Source organism: Alligator sinensis, unplaced genomic scaffold (genome assembly GCF_000455745.1).
Source record: "Alligator sinensis unplaced genomic scaffold, ASM45574v1 scaffold109_1, whole genome shotgun sequence".
In the NCBI taxonomy this organism is placed as follows: domain Eukaryota; kingdom Metazoa; phylum Chordata; order Crocodylia; family Alligatoridae; genus Alligator; species Alligator sinensis.
Genome location: NW_005841852.1, coordinates 2,535,036 through 2,560,112, shown reverse-complemented (window position 1 = coordinate 2,560,112; position 25,077 = coordinate 2,535,036). Strand labels below are relative to the sequence as shown.

The window sequence follows — 25,077 nt, the reverse complement described above, 5'->3', positions numbered from 1 at the left end:
TAACAACACACAAAGTGAAACAAACCAAAGCCCTCTGCAAGGGGGATGAGTTAGCTACTCTGGGGCCTGTGAAGTTCTTGCCTTTTCTGAACTAAGATCCCCACAGTGTTATATTAATATGGCTCCTATGCAGTGAATAAAAAAGTGTGATGTTTAAAGTCTCCCCCTCCTACCTTCCCTTAGGTTGTTTTTAAAAACTACTGGTGTGCTAAATGGACACTGCCAGAAAAAAAGTCATTTACTAAATGCCAACAACACGAGTGTTCATTAAGTACAGGAGACCAAGGTCAGGCAACCACAATTTACTCTTTGTGGTCCTGATACTGTAAACACTTTTGCAGGCTTAACTTTACTGCTCTGAAGAGCTTCTCTGAGGTGCTCACAGTACTAACATTAAACACATTAATAAAAATGCTTGCAGGAGCAGAGTCTGTGCACTTCAGGATTGTGTGGTGACATGCATATTACAGAAGCATAGTGGCACGGCAATTACAGTGTTTGCCTAGGGCTCCCAAGTTGTAATTTTGAGCCCTATTCTGGACTCATGCTGAAGGCCAGCCCACATTGCCCTGCTGTAACTTGCACAGGGGAGTTAAAGGCATTTAGATGGGATGCTACCACATCACTCTTGTATGCAGATGGCTACAGAACTGGTATGCCATAATGCACACTGCCTTGACATACACACGAAGGGAAGTTCCTGGCTTCATTGAAAATAAGGAGAGTTTCCCCTTTGACTTCACTGGGCCAAGATTTCTTTAATCCCAAAGGTTGTTACATTTCAGTGTTAAAAGAAAAATACACTGTTCAGGATGATGATATTTAGAAATACCTTGGAAATCATCAAGTCAATCTCCCCGTGTGCCCGTTGGGCTACAGCATCCCAGTACTAGTCATATCACTTATTTCATAGATTTCATAGACATTAGGGCTGGAAGGGACCTCGGAAGATCATCGAGTCCAGCCCCCTGCCCAAAGGGCAGGAAGTCAGCTGGGGTCATAGGATCCCAGCAAGGTAAGCATCCAGTTTCATCTTGAAGGTGTTCAATGAAGGCGCTTGAACCACCTCCGGTGGCAGGCTGTTCCAGACCTTGGGGGCTCGGACAGTAAAGAAATTCTTCCTTATGCCCAGCCTGAAATGATCTTGAAGTAGTTTGTGACCATTCGACCTCGTCATCCCTTGGGGTGCTCTGGTGAACAAACGTTCCCCCAGATGCTGGTGGTCACCCCTGATAAACTTGTAGGTGGCCATCAGATCACCCCTGAGCCTGCGCTTTTTCAGGCTAAAGAGCCCCAGGGCTCTCAGTCTGTCATCGTAGGGTCTGCTTCCCTGACCTCTGATCATGCGCGTGGCTCTTCTCTGGACTCTCTCAAGCTTCTCCACATCCTTTTTGAATTGTGGAGCCCAAAACTGGACACAGTACTCCAGCTGCGGCCTCACTAAGGCCGAGTACAGGGAGAGAATGACGTCCCAGGATTTGCTTGAGAAGCATCTATGGATGCAAGCCAGCGTTTTGGTCGCTTTACTAATGAAATACCTAATATATTTCAAAGTATTTTATATTTCATAATGCCATTATATTTTATGCTAATGCAATGTATCAGATTAATCTGATACTTTTTCTCTGGGGGCTATATCCTGCTCTGACTCCCTGGGGAATCTGCTCAATGATCTAGTTTGACTAGTGCCTGTGTTTCGACTAGGAATACATTAAAATAATGCAAAAATATTACCAATACTCTGAGTGCAAGATAATAATAATTCATTAAAGTAATTTCTCTAACCTTCCATATGCACATTCTCTTCATCACTGCATGATTTTCTAACACATGCCACATTTACATAAAAAAAAACAGGGGGGGCAACCTTTTTGGCAGGCGTGCCACAAATTAGCCCTGCACCCTCCCTAAGTGCCACTCTAAAACCCTTGCTCTATCCATTCTACTGCTCTGCTTTCTGCTCCCTACTCTGTGCTCCCTGCCCAACCACCTCCTTTGCTTCCTGCCCTGCTTTCTGCTTCCTGCGTTATTGCTGCTGTGTTGCCTTTCCCCTCCATTATCTGCCCTGAGCCACACACAGGTTGCCAATGCCACTTGTGGCACTCATTCTGCAGGTTGGCCACTCTGAAATAAAATGTTACCATGAAATGCATAAGAAGATATGACAAAATATTTTTAAAAGAAATAATCTACTTTCAGTCTTGAAGTCAGCTTGTAATTGCTCTCAAGGCAGTATAGCAAAAGCTGGAGCCTTGTAATTTATTAAGAAAAAAACACTTCTTTTCCAGCAGCTTTTAAGATGCATATAGCCCAGTCAACTTTTGTTTACCATCAGGCCTGATGTCCCTGACAGAAGAATGAAGTAGCTTAAGTCCCATTTTGCAAAGTACTATGTCTCTTTTCAGACACAGCAGCATTCAGCACCAAATCAACGATCTGGTTAGCAACTTCAGGATCAGGCTCTAATTCTGTCAAACGACTAACTCAAAGGTTTTTTAATCCATACACTTATCACTTTTAATGAATTAAAATAAATATTACTTTCAAAACAAGAGCAATAGACTTAGCAAATGCATGAGAGCAGAAGAATTGTTTCCTAAGATTTCCTAAGATATCGCAGTTGCAAACTGAAATTATCTTACTTTAATTTTAATAATTTTATATTTAATAATATTTTAATAATATGACAAATAAAACAGGTAAATACCTAGATCCCACTGGGAAGAAAGTAAGTGAAACATTATGAGGACCATCAGAAAACTACATTAGAACTGTGGCTTGATTTGGGGTTTTGGCTGCCCTGTTTATATATGGCAGGTATGTCTGATTAATTTGCATTGTAACTAATATTTAATAATTAATAGAGTGTAAAAAAGGGAAGTAAATAGAAAAAAGAAAAATTCAGATCTGTATGCTTATTTCTACATGGTGTTTTTTTAAGGCAGTTGCATTCAAACAGCAGGACAAATTTCTAAAATATACCAATACCAATGTAGAAATTGCCTACTTGTGGCTGACCACAACATTTATTGGAATAATGGTATACCTGTAAATGAGACAGAGAAAAATCTACAATGAACATATAATGCAGCAATGTTCCCATTTATGGAAGGCTGGTTACAGAGATAAAGTGGCCATTTAATAGCCTAGGCCTAGATGTGGCATTTATCTTTGTGAGTTAAGAATGACATACAAACACACAGGTGACATAGTCATGAACATGTTGAGAGTTCTGACAAGTTATCCCCTAGCAAGTGAAGATTGATGTCTTGTCTAAAACTCAGCAATTACACTGGTATATGCTGTTTATACAACAATAGCATTAAAGATGAGGAAAATGGGTTGTCAGTCAAAACGCTGATGACATTAAAAAGGTATTTTTATTTCAACACTTGATATATCATCAACCATGATTTCAATAACAACAGGATTGCTAAAGGCAATTAGTTGCCCATTTTGTATAAATGAGGACTACATGAAAGCTGATCTCTGCTATAACATTTATCTTCACTTGAAAGATAGGTAGAATAACCCACAAATAATATCCCCTCGCCTTTTCACTCATGAAGATAAATTTTATAATAGAAATAAGCCACTGTGCATTATATATCCTATACGTTTAATTGAAAACAACAAAATCTACTACCAGCTAGCAATAATGTTGTATCTCAGGGCTACAGTATCAGGGTTGTATTTCATGGTTATGACATTATCTCCATGAAATGTGTCTTTTAAAAATGTGATTGAAAAAATGGTCACAACTTTCCATGGTACTTTACCTAATTAAAACCAATGCAACTGAATTAAAAAACTGCTGTATAGGGATTAAGCAGCCGCTGACATCACAGTCCTACCACCCAACATTGATTTTTTCTTAGTTTCTGAAACTTTGATTTCAAGACATTTCTATATTTCCCCTGAGTTCCTGTAAAACAGAAATCCTTACAGACATGTACACTCAGTAAGTAAGCATGATATTTTGTTACCCTGCCACAATTTTAGTAAATGCCATAATTTTCTTTTATAACATTGTTGTATTATACAACTACATTTAAGAGCAGGAAATTTTGAATATAGCCACAAATTCACTCTGTCAGAGTGTAGACAGACAAACTGATTATATCATATAGTGTGGATCACAAATAAACGATGAAATGGTTACACTGGTCCCTTCCTATGCTCGTTACATTCAGGTTTAAAGTTACAATGGTTTGGTTCTATTTATAGCTGCAGACAAAATAATTACATTTTTGGTTTAGCTGAAGCACACTGAAGCTCCCATCCCTTCCTTTTAAAAGGGGATATCATTACATCTGTACACAGCCTTAGAGTTCTATTATCATAACCACACAAATTACTTTTCTGTGTTGATCATATTATCAGAACTTTGTGATGTGTTATACCACAGCCATGATATACATCACCCTCTTCCACATCTACAGTAGGTTTTTACTTGTATGTGCACATACAAAATGCCATCATTTGAAATGGTCTGTGGATTTGTGGTTTAATAAAAGAATTTGCATCCTATGTCCTGCTAAATTCTGCACAATAATCCATCTGTGTGTCACATCAGATTTACTAAAGTGGAATTTCCATGATGTCATTTTTGGTTAAATCAGTTTCTTTAACCATACATGCTCACAAAAGATGGTAGACACTTGGATTTTCCAAGAAGCATATCAGAATTAGGTGCCCAAGTTGCATTTACTTTCAATAAGATTTAAACATCTTTACAGCATCTTTGAAAATCCCACTGAAGGAAAAATTCCATTCAAAGGTACATGGATTCTCTCCATTGAGGAGGAATTCCCCAGAGCCACTACAGAAGCTTTGGAAGGATGAATTTCCTTCTGCTTTCTCTTACACCCACATTACACTTACATAACTCTACTGCCTTCAGTAAAGTGGTTCCTGATTTACATTTGTGTGCCACAAAACTAGTTTTTTCGTAAAAAAGTTTCTTGACAAAAATATAATAGTATAGAAGGAATGATGTGCTATACAGCTAGCTCTTCAAGGAAGGAGGGTGGCATGTAAACCCTTTCATGTACTTATGGTGCTGCACTATACATAGCTGAAGACTGTTACATATAAATGTCACAACCCAAAGTTGTGATTTTTGTTTTTGTGTGTGCTTTGGCACCACTGAATTATTTTCCCGCTAAATTGCAGCTTCTTTGCACGGTGGAGTTTTCTGCTGTAAAAGAGAACCCCGGTGCAAGGGAGAATTTCCCGCCAATTTGTAGCTTTCTTTGCATGGTGCATTTCTTTTGCATCTAAGAAATGCTCGGTGCAAAGAGTTCCCGCCATTTGTATGCTAATTCGAGCCCCATTATTGGCTTGCGTGAAATTATTCACACATGGCGGCTAGTGATTGGCTTGCTAGCCGTATAAAAGGCTTGGGTGGTTTCCGCCCAAGTTGGAGAGAACTTGAAAAATTTGGAGAGAAATTGGAGAACTCCAAGGAGAGCCCCCGCAAGGGAGGACTCCACGAACATCAGGAGGAGGAGACTTCAGAATAAAAGGATCCACAGAGCCTAGCAAATTTCGTGAGAGAGCCGAGCTTGTCGTAGTCCTCAAACGAGGATTTAATCGGACCTGTGCCTGGAAACTGTCCAGCCTACACCACGACCATCTTCGGTGTAAGTAAATAATCTTGAATCAACCATTATGTGTCCGTGCCTAATTCTAGCTTGCCGCCGGTTTTCTCCGACCCCGCGTGCCCGGGCTGCTGGCCACAGTCCGCGCAGCACAAAAGGGCCCCGATCGCACCCCCCGCCGTCCGCACATGGCGACGGGGATGGGATCGGGAGACGGCCTGCACAATAAAGAATAATATTTTAAAATAACACTTTAAAATCCCAGCAATCTACTAATAATGAGCACAACTAGGTATCACTCTGAAACCAAACCTAGGTGTCCAACAAGGGAAAATTATTAGCATTAACAAGACAGTAGGTCAAATTCGTTCAACTTGACAACTTCCCAGGAGTTTAAGGGCTTGATCAAAATATGTACAGACATTCTGGTTAAGATGGAGGATCATTTACTGGGCTCAGTAGTCTCTCTACAGCTTACCTCAGTATATGTGTGGATCTAGGATTTTGAAAAGTAGGGTGCAGATAGTGTGCCACATCATCACATATAACACAAGACACATTTTTATCCAGTTAAAGAGAAACTAGATATTTTACTAATCTATTAGGGGGCTAAAACTAAATTCAGTTTAAGATCAAAGGAAAAACAAATATAACTATTGGAATATACACTAATTTGCTAGATTGTGTATAAAGTTGAAGAAAACACAACTAAGTAGGCAAAAAATAGTTTAAATTAGTCTAAATAGTCTAAATAGTCAAAAGATATTGTGTCATTAGTCCTGTAGTAATCTTTTACATCTCTTATTCAGATTTATTAAACAAAATCTAGCCCTTTTGAGTGTCTTGAAAGTGACTCCAATGCTGTCAATAATTTCTACACCTAAGTTAATATTACCACAGCTAAATTAAGGGTTTTAAAGCTAAAAGCAGTCTTCAGGGCTGTGAAATAGAGACATAATAGGACTGGCTACTAACAGACAGACAGCTGAAGAAAGGATAATTTGAATAGTGGAACATCAAGACCATTAAAAAAGAAAAAAGGTAGTTAACAGCTGCAGAGTGGAGAGAGATTAGCAGGAATCATGCAAATAAGGAGCTCTGAAGTCAACTGACCCTCTCAGTACTGCCTCAATATAAATGCCCTCCCAGGCAAGTGGTTTTAAAGTTTGGCAGGAGCAGGAATCAGAGAAAGGTGCAACTGCACCTCCCTGGATCAGCCCCGCTTCAGTATTAAAGTAGAGAACTCGGGCTTTATTTTGGCCAGTGTGGCAACCAGAATGTGACTAAATAGGATGAAAATATGTCCATGAAACCCTATACATCACAAGATGGTAAGGCAATGCAAGGATTCTATGAGGCACACTTACAAGATACATCCTGTTGTGTAGCGTCTCCTAGCTTCTGTAAGAATTGTGATCTAATGGCTGATACAGTAGCTGTCACAGAGCAAGACTGATGCTGTGTTTCATAAGAGAGAGAGATAATTGTTTATTCTGCAAGCAGATGCACCAAAGAAGGATTTCTCTCTGTAGTTTTTAAACTGCAGGTAACATCTTCCTAGGATTCCTCTCTATGTTGTAACTGTCAGTGTGATTTTGAAAATGACAAGTGTTTTGAGCTCTGACTGTGGCTTTGATATTGACAAAAGTAAAAGGCTCTGAGCTGGTCTTGGTATCTCACAACACTTAATGAGGAGCTTTTTTTAACTCAAGAATTCTGGCCATAGTGAAAAGTATGGAATTTTTTATCAGACAGCTGTAAGTAATATATCTATAGTTACTGCATGCATTTTGTCACTACTGCGTTACACTACTTTAAATGATTTGCAAGTATAGTGCAAAGTCTAGTACTTTTCATGCTGCAGATGACTAAATCGTATTAGATTAGCAAAGAAATGTATTGACAGAACCTGTAGGAACATATTGATTTTGCACCTTTCCCTGTTCATTTGTTAGGATTTTTCTTCCCAGTTCCATTTAATGGACAGACACTAGAGGAGAGATTTTGCAGGGAACAATGACAGCGACTGTCACAAAAGATTCTCATTGTTTTCATTTGTTACTGTGGCAATGACAAAGAAGATTCCAAAAGGAAGACAAACCTACTATGACAAAACACAGGAGGATGACGGAATGGAATTTTCTCTTGACCTAGGAAATCAGAAAGGCACACTGAGCGCAAGATGATAGAACTGTCTCCTCTTCCAAATGTGTACTGCCATTATATGGGTTTTGAAACATGCAATTAGGGCAGTTCAAGATGGGGCTTGCTAGTGGCAAATAAATGCTAATACAATATGGACTAAGGAAAATCTCTCCAAATTCTATAGAATAAGGCTGTAATTCCATTAAGGGGGCTCTTGTGACATAAACCATGTTAGCAAAGCTCAAGTGATTTGTCAATGTCACCAAAACCCTGAGGTGGAATTACAGCTTTAATTTATGGTTGTTTCAAGGGTTTATTTCACATTATAAATGGAAATCTGTGGCACCGCTGAAAACCACTAGAGGTGCTGAAATGCTGTAAAGCAGCTTGTCATTCCTTAAGTGGGTAAAAGGACAGGGTGCCAATGAAAACCACTAGAGGCAGCAAAGGGATTGCTCAAAACAAGTTTTTCTGTTCAAATGATGAGTTTCAAAAATTGTGAACATTCCATTTCTGATTCATGTGCTTGCTGGGTCTCTCTGGCTAGTAAGTAAGCAGGACTTCCTGCCTGTAGAGAGAGGCAGGACATTCGATGACATTTCTAATAGAGGCACATTCCAATGGAAGGATCTATTTGAATTTTTTTGTCTGGCTATCTGGTAATGGAAACCTGCTAGCTAGTTTTACTTGAAGACCTTGAGCTTAATTTGAAGAGGTACCAAACTCCCAAACTCCACTCCAACTCAGTAGGACTTGCAGGCACTCAGGGGCTTTTAACCTTTTTTCTCAATGATTTCTACACTTTCTAAGAGACAGTAGTTACATTAGCCATAGAAAAGAAGCAGGTTTCTTATTTTGGCTTTTTCCCTTGCTTTGCTCCATGTGGATCTATTTGTAAAAAGCAACTTGCCAACCAGGCATTCCCAGATCCATGTGGCTCCATGCCCAAATTCTGCCGGCAAAACTATGAGTACAACCCCTTCCTCCTGCCAGCAGAGGAGCAGCAGCCCGCACCTTCTGGTAACTGCTGCAGCCCCTTTAATAGCTATGCCTACCAGCATGCATTTCATGTGCTCGATCAGCTGAGAAAGTGGAGCTACCTGGATGTGCAGCTGCCATAGCTGCTGCCTATCACTAGAAGTTTTGGTGATAAAACTAGATGAGGCCATAGAGAAGTAAGGTTGAGTCTGCTCAAAGTATTGTTTTCAAAACCTGTGCTGCTTCTGATACAATATTTCAGGAATTAAAAGACAGAATTGGAACATTTTTTGCTACAAGGAAGCTAAAGACTGAATCAAAATCTTATAAATAGCAGTATCCAAAGTATCAATATATATGACATTTTAAAGTGAGAACTCTAGGAAAAAAGAGAGAGAGTAAAAACTTTCCATTAAAAAGGCTTTGTCTGGGAGCTTGATGTACTGTCCAGTAGGGGCTATCAATGCTGGTAATACCGACTCTACTGCAATAGTGGGCACCCTGTGGTGCCTAGGTATAGAAGGCTATATCTGCTAAAAATAGGCGTTTTTAAAGTGTGAGGGCCAAAATGTAGTATAGCTCGTACAAAGATTGTCTCCAGTGAAACAAAGGGCAGACCAAACCTAATCTAAACCAGCATCCATTTCCAACACTGGCCAGTATCAGAGGCTTCAGGTGGAAGTGCAGGACAAATATTATGGATAAATATGGTATAAACTGCTAAAACAGGAAGTTTATCGACCAGTGCTTGGCTCAAGTCCAGAAGAGGGAAGGTCTTGTCTTCATTTTTTAATTTGTCTAATATAAGAGTGGATGTTTTCATTATTCATATAATGGCTTATTTCCTTTTCGAATCCCTGTAAGCTTTTAGTTTCAATACCTTGGCACTGAGTTCCGTAAGTTAATTATGCAATGGATGAAAAAAAATCCTCCCTTTTGTGAATTTACAACTGCTACTTTTCAGTACTACTGAATTTCTCTGGAGCAGAAAAATGAACTGTTGTTATTTAATTCCCACAATCTCCCTGGTGCCTCCTTTAATGATAAGTATATCTTTTGCTTATGCCATAACTTCCAGAACAGCAGCCTATTTTAATGAGAATTCATACATTTTTGCATCTGTTCAGCTACTTCATGTACTGAAACCTTAATAGAATATAGCCTGATATTTTCTGATGTCAGTGTTCAAAACAAAGTAAAATATAGTATATGAAAGCAGAGCCGGAAGAGACCTCACAAGGTTATTTAGTCCAGCCCCCAGCTCTAAGCAGGATCATCGCTAAACCATCCCAGTCAAGTGTCAAGTGTCTGAGTTTACTAAAGTCTGCTTTTCTCAAGCCCAGTGTCCTTATTCAACTGGTCTCCTTCCTTTCCCCATTTACAATCTTGAACTACTATCATTTCACGGTCACTGTCACACAAGTTACCTTGTAGGTTTACATACTCAACTAATTTTTCTTTGTCTGTAAGGAGTAAAATCAAGAAGAGCTCCCTTGCTACTTGGCCTCTTTACCATCTATATCAAACAGTTATCTCTAGCACGTTCCAGGAATCTGCTGGACTGTTTGTGCACTGCTGTGTTTCCCTCCCAGCAGATACCCCAATAATTAAAGTCCTCCCAGAGAACCAAGTCCTGAGATTTGGAAGCTTCTTTCAGTTGTTTAAAGAAGGCTTCATCCACGTCTTCTTCCTGCTTTGGATGCCTGTAACAGATGTCCACCATGAAAGCCCCCCTGCTGCCCTCCCTTCCCCAGAGACCCACTTGGAGAATCTCTGAGTGAAAAATGTCACCTTTAATTCTGAGATAAATAGTATGAAGGGCGCCACCTCCTAAAAAAAAAAAAAGGTCAAAACCTCCCTGATATCTAAGTTATGTAGCTTCATCTCTTCAAGATTCATGGGAGTTTTGGGAAAGAATAAAAGTAGGCAACTAACTTTATTAATAGCAACTCTGCAATTATCTTGGAAAGAATTTTTGGGTGTTCTTTATGCAACACATTATGGTGATGCAATATAGTATAGGGAAGGTCGGACAGAAGAGCTCTCAGTTCCACTACCCTGTTATCTGATATGATGGCTATAAGAAGGGCAACACTCACAAACTGGTGAAAAAAATGAATGTGAGGCAAACATCTTAAATGGAGCGTTCATTAAGGCCATAAGCACTATGAAATAATCCCACAATGGTGTCAGCTTCAAGACTGATTAAAATTGTCTCATACATCTTTTTAGAAATCTTGCTGTGACTTGAATAAGTGAATACAGTGACATTACATACTGGAAACCGAGAGACACTAAATAGATGTCAAGAGATTTAAAGGAGAATGCCACAGATTTCAATAAGCACATATAGTCCAGTGTGTTCAGGAACCATGATGGGAGAGGTCTGATCATACTACACCTGATACTTTTCTATTTGAATATGTAAACTTTCCTTGTAGGCTTGCTATTACTGTCAGATAGAATGGGCTGAACCTGCCACAATTACATTTTTCCAAGGCAGACAGCCACCTGTCATTCTGCCACATGCAGGGAAGCCGCAACATTTTCTCTCTCTCGTGCCCCAGATCAAGTGGTATATTCTGAGAGGTAGGTGAAGAGGAGGATTGACAGAACGTAGAAATAGTTTTGGGAGCCACCTTCTCATGTGTATTTCTTGCAGATGTATTCCCGGGGATTGTTATGCCTACTCCAAGATTTGAACATTCTTTATTTCAGCTGACCCTTTATTCTGAATATCCAGCATGGCACTATCACAAACCCATTCATGGGATACACCTAGAGTCCCAAGTTTCTCCCTGCTGTTGGTCCCAAGGAACAGACCAAGGTTTGCCTTGTGATACTCCTTATCCTCTCAAGCCTCATGTCCACTGACCTCATACCAGACCACAGAGCTGCAGCAAGGGAATGTATGCCAGCTCCCAGTGGCTTCCCCTGGGAATTTTAGGTACCCCTTTCTATAGAATGGGATTAGCTTGGAATATTACTCTTCACCACAGGAAATCAATAAGGAGGAAAAAATCCAACAAACCATTTATTATATAGGAGAAAAGAATGATAGAAGAAAAACTGACTGTAAAGTCTGGAGGCAGAAATCTCTCATCTGGCTACCACTTAGTCTCCCAGAGTCCTACCAGTATTTTCAGATCTGCCTTCTTGCTGATCCTGCCAGCTGACCTGACTGCTGGGTACCTGGCCACTCCCTAGGCCTGGGATAATCCAAAGATCCCTTTTGGTCTCCAAGATAGTTCCCTGAATACCCCCAAGCCAATCCTAACACCCATTCACCACCCCCACCATCAACACTGTCCTAGTTCCTCATGAGTCTCAGAATCCTCTAGAAATGTCCTTCCTGCCAGGAGCAGCTGGAATTCATCTAACTGATGGCCCATTACTCTGGCCTTAGCTATTAGTTCATTTTCAGTATATATGGTATCTTGGCAAACATTCTGGAAAGATCTGGATAATATTACAAGGGTACCTGTAGATTTCCAGTATCTGCCACAGGGAAATCTTTATGTTGTCAAAGCTTTTCCAGGAGTCATTCAAATATAAGATAAGGGGTAGCTACCATTTTTTGATTTGCCCAATGATGTTGAATAGCAGCACTGTAGATTCTCTTCCGTACCACTGTACACGAGTTTCCTTGGGCCTGCCAGCAGAGTGATCCCAGGCAAGTTTCTACAGTCACTCAATTGTCTACCCCTAGGTAATTTTATGATGGTGTGTTTTCTCCAGGCTTTCAAGTTGGATTTCTCCTCCATACTCAGTAGAGGAGTTGCTATAGCATTTTCATGTTTTCTTCATTGACTGTTTTGAGGAGATCTGCAGTTACTTATCCTGGCCTGCTGCCTTATACTTCTTTAGTTCGTTGACAGCTGCTTTGAGTTCAAACAAAGTGATTTTCTTGCAGTTAACATCAAGTTCTTCTATCCTGCCTATATTGTTTCAGGGAAGGCTTGTTTAATATAAAGAAAAAATGCTTGACCCATCTTTTTATTTGTTCTTCTGTCTTGGTGAATCTATTTCCATGTTTGCCTTTTACTGAACCATGGCAGCAATGACCAGCCACCTGCAAGCCTTTTTGTGGTTTGGAAAAGGTTTGTTTTATCACTTCTTTGGCATATGTCTTTGCTTCCTGGGTCTGCCTATTAATATATATGTTTGTTAGCCTGTTTTTGCAGATCATTGTACCCATTTACCTTTCTACATGTATGTCTTTTGCTCATTATAGTCCTTTTGCCCATAAGTATTGAGGAGATGCAGGTTTGCCTATTTCCTTTTGGTGACAGCATCTCATATGGTCTTGGTGACCTAGACTTCTATCCTACATTTGAAAAACCCAACTAAGTTGCTAGCTGTCTTTTCATATGCATTGCTGATAGTCCCACCAACCTTTTTCTACTTCATCAAAAATGGAATCCATGACCAGTAAAAATGGATAACTTGTTGATTCATTTTGTAAGATGGACACCAAAGTTAAATTCATTATGTCTGGAATCTTCAAATTCTATTTTTTTGGGGGGCTATAAGTCTGGAGGTACTGATTTTCTTGGTTTTTGCAGGTAAATTTTGAAAATTCCATGAGTCAGTGGCATAACTAGGATTGGGTAACTGAAACAGCCAGCCAGGGTGCCAACCTGGGAATGCTGCAGCACCCAGAGGCTTCCCTGTTTGTGGCCACTGCTCTGTGTGCCTGGTCACACTGTTATGCCTCTTGCACAAGCTGTTCTCCATTGCCACTGTATGAACAAATCTTGCAAACGCCAATGGTGTTGCTTAGACCAGGGGGAACAAACATAAGGCCCGTGGAGCCATATGATCCAGTCTGTGGGTCTCTGCATGCAGCATGTGGGCTAGACCTGGTGCTGGAGGCACTGCACCATTGCATGGGGGGACAGCATGGATTACACACCGCCTGTGGTATGTAGGTTACCCAGCACTGCATGCAACACATGGGGTGGGAGTGGGGGCCGCATCTGTGGACAGTGAGCCCCAGGACTGGTGCCTGTTGCATGCAGCACATGGGCTGAACCCAGCACTGCAGGCGATGCACATGGAGTCAGTCAATGGAAATGGCAATGAAAATGGTTAGGGTAACAATATGGTTAGGGAGCTGGGAAATATGATTTATGAGGAAAGACTGAGGGAACTGGGTTTATTTAGTCTGGAAAAGAGAAGAATGAGGAAGGATTTAATAGCAGCCTTCAACTACTTGAAGGGTGGTTCCAAAGTGGATGGATCTAGACTGTTCTCATTGGTGGCAGATGACAGAACAAGGAGCTATGGTCTCAAGTTGCAGCAAAGGAAATTTAGGTTAGATATTAAGAAAAACTTTCTCACTAGGAGGGTGGCAAAACACTGGAACATGTTATACCCAGAGAGGTTGTGAACTCTCCATTCTTGGAGGTTTTAAGACCCAGCTAGACAAAGCCTTGACTGGGATGATCTAGTTGGGGATGGTCCTGGTTTGAGCAGGGGGTTGGATTAGATGACCTTCTGATGTCCCTTCCATACCCAATTTTCTATAATTCTATGACTCTATGCTCCTGGTCCGGTCTAGGCCAGCCTGCAGACCAGCCCAGAGACCCTCATCTGGCCTGCAGGTTCAGATGAGCTTGATACCCCTGGCTTAGCTCATCCCTGGTATTCAATCCATCCCTGACAAAGAAAATGACATGTTGTGGGATTCCACTAATGATGTCCTATAAGCAGTTACTTAAGTTGTCTTTGCTTTCTTGAGTTCATGCAGTCACTCGTAAAAAAGCACCTCCTTTTACTCCACATGAGGTTAATTTTCTTGCTATTCTTCAATTTGATAATATGTTTTTATGGCTGACTTACTCAAGGTGAGCATGTCAGTATCATAACTTTCTATCTGACTTATGGCTTGAGCAGATTTTCAGCTTACAGCATTGCACACTCATTTTAGGAAATTATATGTAATACAGAGTCTGGAACAGCAGACTCTTAAGCATATGAGCTTCTTGCTCAGGTAAGGTTTAGCTAGAATCTTTCATGCGGATCCCTTGAGCACTACCCACTAGACCCAAAGATCTTAGACTGAATTTGGCAAAAATGTTATTTCATTTTCATGATGAGAAACTGAGCCTGCTGAAACCACTGGTAAGAATGTTCTAATCTCAGTCACATTAAATGCATGTGTACACACAAGAACAAGCATTTAAAAAACTATACGTGTTATGATCACTGTTACTTAGTGGTTCAAATATAGTCATGTGCTGAAGAAACGCCTGTGTGCTATTTAGGAACAACAGAAAGGGGGTAAAGCTGCACTGATGAGATAATGGGTAACCTGACCTAACTTTTCTTTTCCATTTCTATTTCTTGGATCCAAGAAACAATTTATGCATTCACGTAGTATCATACCTAATTTCAACAGGATTTAGGCACATACTGAAAGTTAATAATAAATTTAAGTGTTATGCTAAGTAGGGATGAGTTTTGGGCCCAATTCTTCAGCCTTAACTCAGGTAACACAATTTATCTTACAAGAGTTTATTACTCTACTTATTACTGCACAATTAAGCCTGTGATTCCATTTATAAAGTTCCTTTGCTCATGTTTCATGTAAGTTAGAAAAAGTGGAGGCACCCTACAACTACTACTTAGTGAATCTGAAACCCTTCAGTATATAATTGTATATCACTGCACTACATGAAAGTTACAATCAACAAGGGAACTTTTGGACTTACTTGCTTTTGGCTTACACTGAGACATTTTAAAAACAGGCATAGACATAACACCCTCACTTTTTTAGAGCTCATGCCAAAAAATAGTAAGTTTGCAAATGGATATTAAACTGTGCCAGATATTTTTCTTGTCTAGTTTAAAATAAAAAATTAACCCTTTATACTTTTTTTAAAAGTCCAAATACCTGTAGTGAAAGCTGATGTTCTGACAAGAATGACATGATCAGAAGCATTACATTTAATTATTAACATGCTGTTTAATATTCACCACAACCTGTTTTAAAGAACAACAATGTGTTAACATTTAAGCCAGGAGGGATTTCCATGCAGTATATAGTGTATTTGATGCAGCTTGTTTATGCAACATTCTGACAGAAACAATTAATCTCGTGAAAACAACCAGGGTATAGCATAATCACATATTATCTTTAAAGTCATAGAACACATTTTTTTCCTGAGAGAATTAACACTTGGTGAAAACACAGAATCTCAGGATTTGAATCAAAAGCCTGAAAAGAACAAAATCTATTCTAAAGAACAATTTGAAACTCTAAACCAAAAAGGGCATGTTGTATAAACAGGCAATAATAGAATAACTTCCAAACAAGAAAGTAAAGTAAGTTATCAATACCTCCAACAAATGCATCTCCAGCTCCATTGGTATCAACAATTTCACTCTGGTCACTCACTAAGACTGGAAAAGAAGTTACTTCATTTTCTACAAAGGAAGGAGAAAAGAAAATATCAGTTCTCTGTAAACGGAGTTTGGAACATGGTGAAAGTTGATCATTATAAAAAAATTAGATTCTGAACATTAGTATTCAACAACTTAAACTGGTTACTTATTCATTTTATAACTATATGTAGATAAACATGATCAAAATATTTGCTGTGAACAATTTACTCAATACATTTTCAGCTTTATTGCCCCTCTTGTCTTCTCAATTTTGAAGAAGAGAGAAAAAAAAGCAGCAGCCCTGAGACAATGAAAAAACACAAGAAGATAAATGGACATATTAACAGTGAGGTGGGTAGCTCTGTTAGTCTGAAGGTAGGCAGAATGTAGGGCAGGATGGCGCCTTTAGAGGTTAACTGATTCAGAGAAGAATGTCAGATGAAGAGATGGAGAAAAAACCCTCTCCAAAACTACTCCTTCCTGCCAGTCACAGACAGGTGATGCAATCTCTAGAACAGCCAACCTAGCCCTCCAGAAGTAGCATGTACAATAAGGAATACTTACAGTTACCTGAGTTGGAAAAGCTTAAATGAACAAGAAATGCTTGAAATAATAAACATATGGGACAAAGGAAAAAAACTAATACTTGAGTTTTCTTGGGTGGGTGTTGAGGTGTACTAAAATACTGGGAAATGGCATCTCTTTAAAAATATGCATCTGTGAAAGGGCTTTAGGAACTGCTGGCCATGCTAGACTTGGTTTCAAAACCTCTAGCAACATTAACATTTCTCTTTGTAATGTCTTTCCTCTTTTGCAGCTCCCTGCCCTCTACTGGCACCCATAAGACCTATTTAAATAGGGGGATATAGAGCATCTGCACCAATTCACTGCCACACCACAACTTAATATAATTACACCACTTAGGTATGATAACTTTAGAGTTCTAGGGTTATAAATTTAATATATGCCACTAATTAATCAGCTAGGGCTTTCCAGGTGGCAGTCTCATAATGACGTGATAAAAATATAATTACCACCTTGTCACAATACCTTGTTAAAGTGTAAATTACCCCTGTAAAAGAGCCAATGGAAGTTCTGCCTCTGGTAGTCAGTTCACATTAAAACTGTCTCAGAGCAAACAGATTGTCCTTTGGCAGACAGTAATGATACCGAAAGAAAAGCCTGTCAGCCACTGAAATTGAAAACCATCAGAGCTGTCTTCTCCCTTTAATTTTTGGTAAAAATAGAAGTAACATAACAAATAGTTTTTACAATATATAAAAGTTGCACATGTTTAATTTTTCTATTAATCAGTTAGAAAGTAGATCACAAAAAGGTACAAGGTACTTGTCCAACACACATTTGCAAACAAGAAAACTCAGGTTGGGAAGAGTACATAGAATTCTCAGTCTCAAATCAGGCAAGCCTCTGTATGTTGAAGAGGGACCAGAAGGATTCTGGTTTCTGTGAAGTGCAGTGTATCAGCTCTACTGCTCTTCACCATCTGCTACTAAGTGAACCAGGCAGATATAATGATGCTGCCTCCAGAGGGAACTGTTGGCTGGCCCACCAGGAGGGGAGGGGAGCATTAGCAACAACCATCAGTGAAAGGCAAAGGAAAAAAAGAAAAGGGTAATGAAGAAACAGAAGACAAATATTCCAATTAAAGAACAGTTTTTAGTCCGTACTCAGGGCATCCTCTCTACACTGTTATTAGAGCTATTTAGAAACCTACTCTTCAATGCTGTGTTGTACTCATACTGTAGCTTGCAAGAGCCAAGCTTTTTACACCTTACAGTACTTTTAACAGGTTTCATTTGAATTGGAAATCAAGGAACAAAGATCTTGTATTGAACTCTGCCAGGAAAGCAGTGTGTATTCATCCATTTGATAAGGAAGGATAACACATTTTGCTCTAGATTATGCAAAAACAATCAGTAAAGTGATAAATCTATTGAAGTCACACTGCAATAAGCCAATCTGTTTTGTTGTTGCAGATTCTCCTTCTCCAAGTGTGCACATGCGCGCGCGCACGCGCACACACACACACAGATGACCCATATTAACTATATGTACATACATGCTTGCTTGTATATGGATATGGGTATATGTGAACAGAAAGGAAATAATGCAGAGGGGTTGTATTTCAAATTAGATAAACAAGCAATGATCAGGATTAAACAGAATTCTCTATTCAAGCAAACTCACATTAATAAAAACTTCCACCATCACCTCCTTTTTTTTTCCTGCTGCATCTTGATTTCTTCCTTAAGTTCCCTCTAGAATTCTTAAGTATACATTGTATTTACCCATGCCTGTTCTATTCATTCTGCACTAGATATAACAACAGGAAACTGTGAAATATTCTAAAAAATAAATGCACCAATGAATTCAGTCATGATGATATCGGTCTATTTCACCCTTTACAGTTTTCTAGCTCTATATGGGTCATCCATTCTGTTCTCCCTGCTTCTATAACTTTACATAATTTCCAGTGAAGTGAGACAGGATGATGAGGTTTCAGAGGTGGTTATCATAGTTCTGAAGTATGTACTACTTCTTTGTAAAGATGCTGATACTTATACAGACTAGAGATGTTCAATACAGCAAATGAGTTTTCCTATACACACCGCTATTAACATAACAAAGTCAAACGCCTCCTTGGATCTACAGTGCTATGCTGTTCCCTGTTTGTTTAAACCTACTGTTATCATCATTAACAACATATATGAAAATACACTGATATGATCTTAAGGATTTTTCTTTAACCCACAAAAAAGTAAGTAATTTACAGTTAAGGCTCCCAGTAATTTACTTTGCTATGCTCATGCAGGGCTTTTTAATAACCAGGCACAACAAGGTGAATTAAGGATGAAGCAGAAGCCTCCATTCTGAAATTCCTTGCTTTTGTGAGTTTAATGTTACTTTAATTTCATTTTTGCGTGTGATCTATTACATTACAAACCTCCCAAATCCATCATAGTGAACATTGAGACACCTTGGCTAAGCACTGGTCATCAGTGACCTTGCTTTTCAAAGTCAGTTCTGATTTCATTTATCATTCTGAGAGTTTATGAAATAAAGAATAATTACGTAAGTGTTTTGAAATCCAAGTGCTGCTCCTCTGGGCATAACATCCAGTGTGCAATTTTAAAGTAACAAATATTGTTTATGGTAAACACATTTAAATACAACACATCCTTTTGAGCATTATTTCTTGAAAAGCTAGGATTGTGTGTGTGTGCAGTGCAATATGCATAATTAAACAAAGTTTGATAAGTGAACACCACTGAAATCTGAGTTTTAGGGCTTGATTCTGACTTTACACTGGTGTAACCCTATTGTCTTCAACTTCTTATTTAGACTGATAGTTTAAGTGTGATCAGTATCAGATTATTAGTGGACTGTCCTCATATGAAAACAGGGTTGCATCTTATAGAGTAACCAAATAAGAGATGTATAGCATGAGGTTTTTGAACCCAAGCTCATTTTATCAGATGCTGTCATCTCATATAGTGAAGACACTTGGTAACAGAGAGCCTCCGTGGTAAATCCTATTTGCTCTTAACTGTTGTAGTAAGCACACAGGGATACGGGATTCAGCTTCTTTTCTTTAGGAAAAAAACATTGTATGCAGAGCTGAATGTATTTTTGCAGGTACCATGGAGTCTGGAGGTAGAGCTGGAGAAAAATATTAAAACAAAAATATCCTTCCTCTAACACACACAGATAAAAGTTCTCAAATGAACGCATGACGCCAGCTGAAAGAATCAAACACTGATGGTAGCTGCAAATACAACAGGTCTGTCTTTAAACCAAATTAGAATCACAGACTACACGTCTACTCTTAGTACAGTAATAAACACCAGCAAGCAATCATTACATCCAATTAGGCTGAGTACTTTCCTTAACTGGGTCATTTACCAGTCTCTCTTGCTCTTAAAAGTAGATTAAATGTGTAAACTTACATTTAATTACGTGTAACAGAACTCTTATGGGCGACATGTCACAGTGCCCTTAACTTCCTATTAAAAAAAGGGGGGGGGAGGGAATAAAACTCAAAAATATTACCTATCTACTTCCTAAAATAATCATCTTTAACTCCATGGGCCAATATGGAAAACACAGATACTGACAGCGTGGGAGCATATATTCATATTTATTTTGTGAACTTGAATTTCCTAAAATAAGAACAACTCTAAAACAGAATCCTTCCCCCTGACCCCAATTTTCTTTATATTGGTGCTATATTGGTGGAAAAGAAGGGGAGAAAAATAGGAAGAAAACAGAACCTTTAGGCCAGAAACAAATCAATGGCTCTGGGCAGCTATGGTGGGATGAAGTAAGAAGATAGGGGGACGAGTATAAGCTCCACAACATCTGGGCAGAACCTGAGCTCTCACCTTTTTCCAGACTCCCACAACATCCTTCCATCTAAGATATCTTTTAAACAAAAGATAAAAAATCTTGTTATCTTTTAACAAATATTTTAAAATCAGCAGAGTAATAGCATTTTCTTCCATTTTTGTTACGAGAGAAGTCAATGTCACTGCTGCCCTCAAGACAAGAATATAAGTATTATGTAACTCAAGTGGATATTGTCATACCCACGTCAATATCAGCATAGTGATGTCCAAAGCTATAAAGGATCCACAGAAATGGCACAGTGCTCTAATCTTCTGGTAAGACATACTTCACCTACTATAATGACGGTCTTCAAACCTGGCAGGCTTGTTCCAAGGCAGATTGATGGATATTCATGCATATACAATCTGGGGCTTTCAGATGCATGCTCTGCATGGACTTTACACACTCCCTGGCACTTTTTTGAGTAAATAGAAGTTTGTGCTATTCCTTGCTAGCACTTGTACTCTTTGTCACTAATTTTGATCAGTGTGTAGACTGGTGCTATAGCTGTACAGGGCTTAATTCCCTTCTCACTTCCCTCAGTGTAAATTAGGAGCTTGTTTGTGCAGGTCAGCATAATTAAATTATGCAGTTATAGGCTCATAATTTAAGGAGTGATTTGGGATCCTACCAGTAGGTTAGAAGTACACAAAAATATAAAATGAGTATTTTATTAACACTAGCTTTTGGGGGTTTTGTTGCAACCCACAGATACAGCTAAGAATGTTATGAATAGATCAATCTGAGATTGCAATTAAAAGTGTTGTTAATCGTAGTTACCTATTGATCTCATTCAGCTCTTGCCATAATTATTGTAAACTGCCTTACAGATGTGTAGTACAACATGAATGGTAACCAAATAATTAATAATGAAATAATACCAACAATAATATGGGAGACTGCTCTACTGTACTAATATGCCCATTTACAGTTAGCTTAGCAAAAGGCACAGAGTATAGCTATGCTGCCTCAGGAGCAAGCCCAGTTTAGCCCTGCTGGTTGGCATGTTGTAGAAAGAAAAGAAATGGAACCAAGGGGCTGCCTGCTCCATGACCCACACCTCAAACATGAAGCATTGGTTGTGCACAGCCCCTTTTCCCCCTCTGCTTTCCCCTTCACCATATATGCAGAGCTGAAGCAGGGAAGCTATGCAAGGACAATCTCCCTATATCCTTGCTCAGATACATAAGCTACCTCTTTGTCTGGTTCATAGTGTATTATTAATGGTGTCAAACGGAAGTCACATTCTGATTCCTAGGGTGTGTCCCCACGAGCAGGAACATGCATTTTTCTAGGGTCAAACAGCAGCGGCACATATTGTGCCGCTGCTACCTGTCCCTGGGTAATGCCCATACACATGCACTCTGGCACACAGCATCTTTTCCCGAGTGGGGTAGGGGAAGCTTGGGCCCAGCAGCCTTACCCAGGGTCCTGGGGCCCTCCGGGAGCTGCAGCCACAGCAATCATGCAGCAGGGAGCTTGCCTGGTAGTTGGAGCATGGCTCCAGCTGGCCAGGCTCCAGTTTGGGTGACACGCTGCTGTCACCTGTGCCACCCCATTTTTTTTAGGCGCAGGGTTTTTTGACACCAGGATCTACATGAGTCATTAGTGATTCTGTTAAAATTTTACTATTGTTGCAACCTGATGCAGAGGGTCTAACAGTGGCATAAATCGAGAGTTAATTCAAGTTGGTGGCATTAAACTGATCTGAGCAAATCCAGAATCAGGCATAGGTCCAGTGGTTAAATTCTAGGGCCAGGGAATGCCTGCATGCATGTGGTATGTGGCATTGCAGATAGGTCTGCAGTGCCGCACACTACACACGCGTGTATGTGTTCCCTGGCCCTAGAATTTAACCACTGGACCTATGCCTGATTCTGGATTTGCTCGGATCAGTTTAATTGCACCAACTTGAATTAACTCTTGATTTATGCCACTGTTAGACCCTCTGCATCAGATTGCAACAATAATACAATTTTAACAGAATCACTAATGACTCATGTAGAGTTTTTATAGACTCAAATGTGTTTCCTTTACTTTATAGATGGTGTGGGAGCCACTTAACCCTTGGCATTCTCTGTCCAGTTCACCGCCAATGTCAGAAGCAGAAGTTCTGTTTTGTTTTTTGGCTCTATATTTTTTGAACTAGTAAATAATAATGCTGTGCATATGACAGAGGAAAGAGAAGGTTAATGGAAGATGTTATGGTTCAGTCTGTCTTAGTCCAGCTCAAATGAGATATATACTTATATAAATATATATATATGCCTAGGAAAAACTGCCCCAAAGAAAGAGTTGCTGAATTTTTCTGGCATGCGTCACAATGTTTAAAGTTTAGAATGGCAGTGAACTCTGTTGAAAAAACCTTCCAAGCTTATAAGAGTGCTGCCACTTGCCCGCTAGGCACGCTATTCAGTGGGAGCTGCAACTGTGCCCACTGAACTGCCAGAAAATGTACTCCTCTAAATCAGTATGGCTGTTAAAGACATAAGGTAACATTCAGAATTAAATCACTTTCCTGCAGTCTCTGCCTGAACCAGGATAGAGGTTGTAGACTGAAGAAAGTAAAAGAGTGTGAAGGCTTAAGCATGAGATATTAAGTAAGAACCCAGTTCTGACCGTATACAGATAATACCCTGTTGTAACTCAAAGGACTATAATTGACTGACTGAAACAGTACATGATCAGAATGGACCTGAAGACAGAACTGAGAGGTCACAGGAAACAGACCCTAAATAATATTTTGTTACTCCCTACTGAATCCAATATTCCTTGATTCCCCAGTGTTACTCCTGTTTTAGTCCAACAGAGCTCCAAAGAAATCCATCAAGAAACACCAGCATAAAACTAGCCTATTACAGAGGTGGTTCAGGCCAAGAATTAGGTGGTGATTCAGAATTTTTCCTGTACAAGTCTTTCATTTTGCACTTTGTCTTTCATTAAACCCTGTGTGTTTTGATCTGACAAATCTACAATATATTCCCCTTCAGAAGTCACAAGTCAGTGGAATAAGGACATAGGCACAGAACCATTTTTTTAAAGCACAGTTTATGCAATTATAAACAGATGCATCTGTAATGATACACATACAAAGAGACATCACAGGCATGAAGATATCATAAATGTTAACATCCAGACTTCCAATTTTCACCTGTTAGTTTAAAGAACTTAATCAGGTTGTTTAATTACTTATCTTATCTGTCATCTACAAAATCAAGGCTGTCTCTCTGCTTCAGAGAAGTGAAAGTGCAAGCCAGGAGAGGAGGACACAGATGACAGCCAGGAAAGAATTAGTATTTACCAAAAAGAAAAACAAAACCTTTAATTTTTTTTATGACTAGTTTTGTCTTTTTGCCAATCTTTCTGCTTGTTCTTTTGTTTATAATTGTAAGTGTGCCCAATTGCTGGTCTATATGACAGAATCTGTGTGATTGATGGATGAAATGAGAAGGCACTGCTGGTCAGAACTGGTGAGAGCAAGATGAATTCCTATAGATCCAATTCACTAATCATTAATGTAATGTCATAACAGTAGGGGATATTCAACAAAGGACCTCAGAACACTTTGTGGACATTCAGTAATTAACATTCAGAAGACTCTGTGAGACAGTAAATGTTATCCCTGTTTTACAGTCGTGTAAACTGAGGCACAGAAAACTTAAGGCTACCACGTGTAAATAAGAGCACTTACATATAGATCTGTGAAATCAAATGAAACTGGGTGGATTTTTTGAAGGATAATGAACATTCATAACTCTTACCTTGTGTTACTAGGTGTTGAAAAGGGGGCATCCAAGGACAAAATTCACCTAGGAGTGGAAAACCAACAACTGGCTATGGAACAAACAGCCATGTGAACAGGACTCGGGAACAGGGGCATGTTCTATGGTAGATCTCTTTGCTATTACCTGACTCCAGCAACTAAAAATCTGCAGAAGTGTTGCAGAGTACTATTCTTGGCCAATGGGGTTAGGTGACTGTACTCCACTCACTGGGAAAGCATCTCTCAGCTCCCCAACACATTACAATGAAGCAAATTTCAATTAACAAAGAGAGACAAGATATATAAGTCTATTGTTTATATATATTTATACTGCCATAAAATATATCCCATTCTCACAGTATGTAGCCCAATACAAACAATAGATTAAAATATTCTAGCTTTCAGAATACTGCAAAACAGAAACTTAAAAACACAATATTACTAGAAGGCAAAGATTTCTTAGGGTGGTATCTTTTATTGGACCAACTATGAAATTGGGTAAACTTAGACAAGCTTTTGAATTCAAGACTTTCTTCCTCAAGAATGTCTTACATTCAAAAGCTTGTCTAAGTCTATCCAAGTTCATAGATGGTCCAATAAAAGATATCATCCTAAGCAATCCTTGCCTCTCACATAATTTCTGGACCATCACAGCTACAACATCATTCTTGCATTACCAATATTGCTGGAACTGAGATATTAACAGATGAGACGTTTTTTCAAGAAAATATAGGTCAATATTTAAAGCAATCCCTCCCTTCTCCAACACCTATCTAAGGCATCTCCAAACCC

General features: G+C 39.3%; 1 protein-coding gene across 1 annotated transcript in view; it reads right to left on the bottom strand.

Annotated features, from left to right (window-relative positions):
• ADK (adenosine kinase) overlaps nucleotides 1–25,077 on the bottom strand; it is a 563,842-nt gene that overhangs the window by 12,748 nt on the left and 526,017 nt on the right. The window contains exon 10 of the mRNA XM_014523581.2: nucleotides 16,071–16,157. Coding sequence (XP_014379067.1) covers nucleotides 16,071–16,157 — 87 coding nt within the window. The remainder of the gene's footprint in view (nucleotides 1–16,070; nucleotides 16,158–25,077) is intronic.